Below are 2,500 nucleotides of genomic sequence, written 5' to 3' on the forward strand. Positions count from 1 at the left end.
GAGAGAGAGAGAGAGAGAGAGATTCAAAATCATATTAATATTCCATAATCCTTAAAAATTTGATGCAAGTTATAATAATAATAAAAAGGATCAATTTTCAAGAGAGAGAGAGAGAGAGAGAGAGAGAGAGAGAGAGAGAGAGAGAGAGAGAGAGAGAGAGAGAGAGAGAGAGAGAGAGAGAGAGAGAGAGAGAGAGAGAGAGAGAGAGAGAGAGAGAGAGAGAGAGGTTGTACTAGGTGTGGTGAGTGAGTAATGAATGCTATGTACAGGAAGGAAGGAAGAAAGAAAGAAAGAAAGAAAGAAAGAAAGAAAGAAAGAAAAGAAGAAAGAAGAAAGAAAGAAAGAAAGAAAGAAAGAAAGAAAATGAAAGAAAGAAAGATGAGAGGAAAAGAATAGAGGCAAAGAAATAAAACAAAGAAAAGGAGAAAATAGAAGACAAAAAAGAAATGAAGAGGAAAAAGTGATAGAACAAAGAAAGGGAAAAGAAATATGAAAGAACAAGAAAGTTTAAAGAGAGAGGGAGAGAGAGAGTAAAAAATAAAGAAACAAGACAAAGTGAATGAAAAAAAGGCAGAAGAGAGAGAAAGAGAAGAGAAATATACATGGAAGTCAAAAAGAGATGAAGACAAGAAAGATCACAAGAGAAAAAGTAAAATAACAAATAAAAATAATAATAACAATAAAAAAATTAAAGAAAAACATCAAAATTCCAAACTTGAAACTTCAGTAATCAGTAAAGAAAATAAACAAGTCACTGCTAAACTCCTTATCTTGACCCCTGTTTAATATATCTGGGAGCAGTGAGGTCATCATTACACTGCCTTATGCGGGGAGGTCACCTTGCTTGGGGTGTGGGGGGGGGCAGGGAGGAGGGGGGGGCAAGGGGGACTATCACACTAGAGGGAGGGGAGGGGAGAGAGAGAGAGTAGGGGGGAGGAGAGACAGGGATGGGAGAGGCAATGATAGCTACATGATGCAAAATGTTTTAAAAATGCTTGTTTTCAGATTTTCTCATTCATTCAAACAACAAATTGAAAGAGGGAAAGAAATGGAGGATTGACTGATTGTGTGTGTGTTTTAGCTTGGAAACTCATTGCTGTTGATATTCCCCAGTGAAGAGGAGGAGGAGGAGGAGGAGGAGGAGGAGGAGGAGGAGGAGGAGGAGGAGGAGGTGTTAAGACTTCAGATTTCACACAGAGGAAGAAGAAAGATTGGTAAGACTAGAAAGAGAAAGAGGAAGGAAAAGTGCTTAACAATGAAGGTTTAATGAAGAGAAATTAAAAAAAATTGAAGAGGGAAGAGAATAAAAATGAAAGACTGGGGAAGAGGAAGAGGAGAGAAATAAAGGAGTGGGGGAAAAGGAAGAGGAGAAAAGTGGACTGCAGAAGAGGATGAGGAAAAAAATGAAAGACTGATAAAGAAGGAAAAGAAGAAAAACAAGACAGGAAATGAAGAAAAACAAAGGACTGGGGAAGAGAAAGAAAACAAGAATCAAAAACCTGATAAAGAGAAGGAAAGACAAAAACAAAACACTAAAGAAAAAGATGAGGAAAAAGAAGTATCAACACCCAAAAAGGCTTAACAAGAAGAAAAACAAGAATGGGGAAGGTGGTGGTGGGCTGGGTGAGGTCAGGGAGGGGTGGTGGTGGTGGTGGTGTGGTAGTGGTGATGTTGAGAGCCTACAAGAAGTAACATTGGCACTAACTCAAGAGGGGATGACAACCACAACCCTTGCTACCAGGCTGAATGATCTAGCTGGGAGAGGGAGAGGCAGAGGGGAGAGGGAGAGGCAGCAGAGGTAGGGAGGGGGGGGAGGCAGGCCGGTGGAGGGGGTGACAGACGAACATATGGACAACAGCACCCCCTCGCTTGCCCTACAAACGGTGCAAAACAAACACCATGTCATCCTAACTAATTCAAAAAAACAAGTAAATCGCCTCCGGGGGTTGGGGGGCTAGTGGTGGGGGGGCCGGGGCTTCTGGGGGGTCAGGGGGCTTTTTTTTGGGGGCCATGGGGGGGTCGGGGGACTGAGAGGTCATCCGCTAGTAATGTTCTGACATACGTATGTACACTTTACACAGGGGTGGCTGGGTGGTGGCCAAGCTGGAGTGAGGTGCAGCCCCCTCCCCCCTCCTGGCCTGCCCCCCCCCCGGTTCTGTACACGCTGGGCCCGGCAGGGGGGGCAAAGGGGGGGGCAGGGGGGCGGGGGGGCTAGCGGCCAGGTCAAGGTCGGGTCGTTGGCCTCAGTTGTCATTGACAGGAGCCGCGGTGGCCCCCTCTGACGAGTCCACGGCCGAGGAGCCGCCGCCGCCGCCGCCACCGCCGCCACCCGCTGTTGGCCACCTCACCTCGGTAGTGTGGGGGAATGAGCTTGGTGTTCAGCTCCGGCTGGATCTTGATCTCCTGCAACACACACACCATGCTCAACCACACACCACACCACATCACACACACACACACACACACACACACACACACACAACACACACACAACACACAC

At 46.1% G+C, this 2,500-nt stretch overlaps 1 protein-coding gene across 1 annotated transcript in view; it reads right to left on the minus strand.

Moving 5' to 3' along the window:
• Window positions 1–147: 147 nt before the first annotated feature.
• LOC135092910 (glycogen synthase kinase-3 beta-like) overlaps window positions 148–2,500 on the minus strand; it is a 33,571-nt gene continuing 31,218 nt past the window's right edge. Inside the window, exon 10 of the mRNA XM_063991693.1 lies at window positions 148–2,402. Coding sequence (XP_063847763.1) covers window positions 2,251–2,402 — 152 coding nt within the window. The 3' untranslated portion in view covers window positions 148–2,250. The remainder of the gene's footprint in view (window positions 2,403–2,500) is intronic.

This window comes from Scylla paramamosain, chromosome 41 (genome assembly GCF_035594125.1).
Source record: "Scylla paramamosain isolate STU-SP2022 chromosome 41, ASM3559412v1, whole genome shotgun sequence".
Taxonomy (NCBI): Eukaryota; Metazoa; Arthropoda; class Malacostraca; order Decapoda; family Portunidae; genus Scylla; species Scylla paramamosain.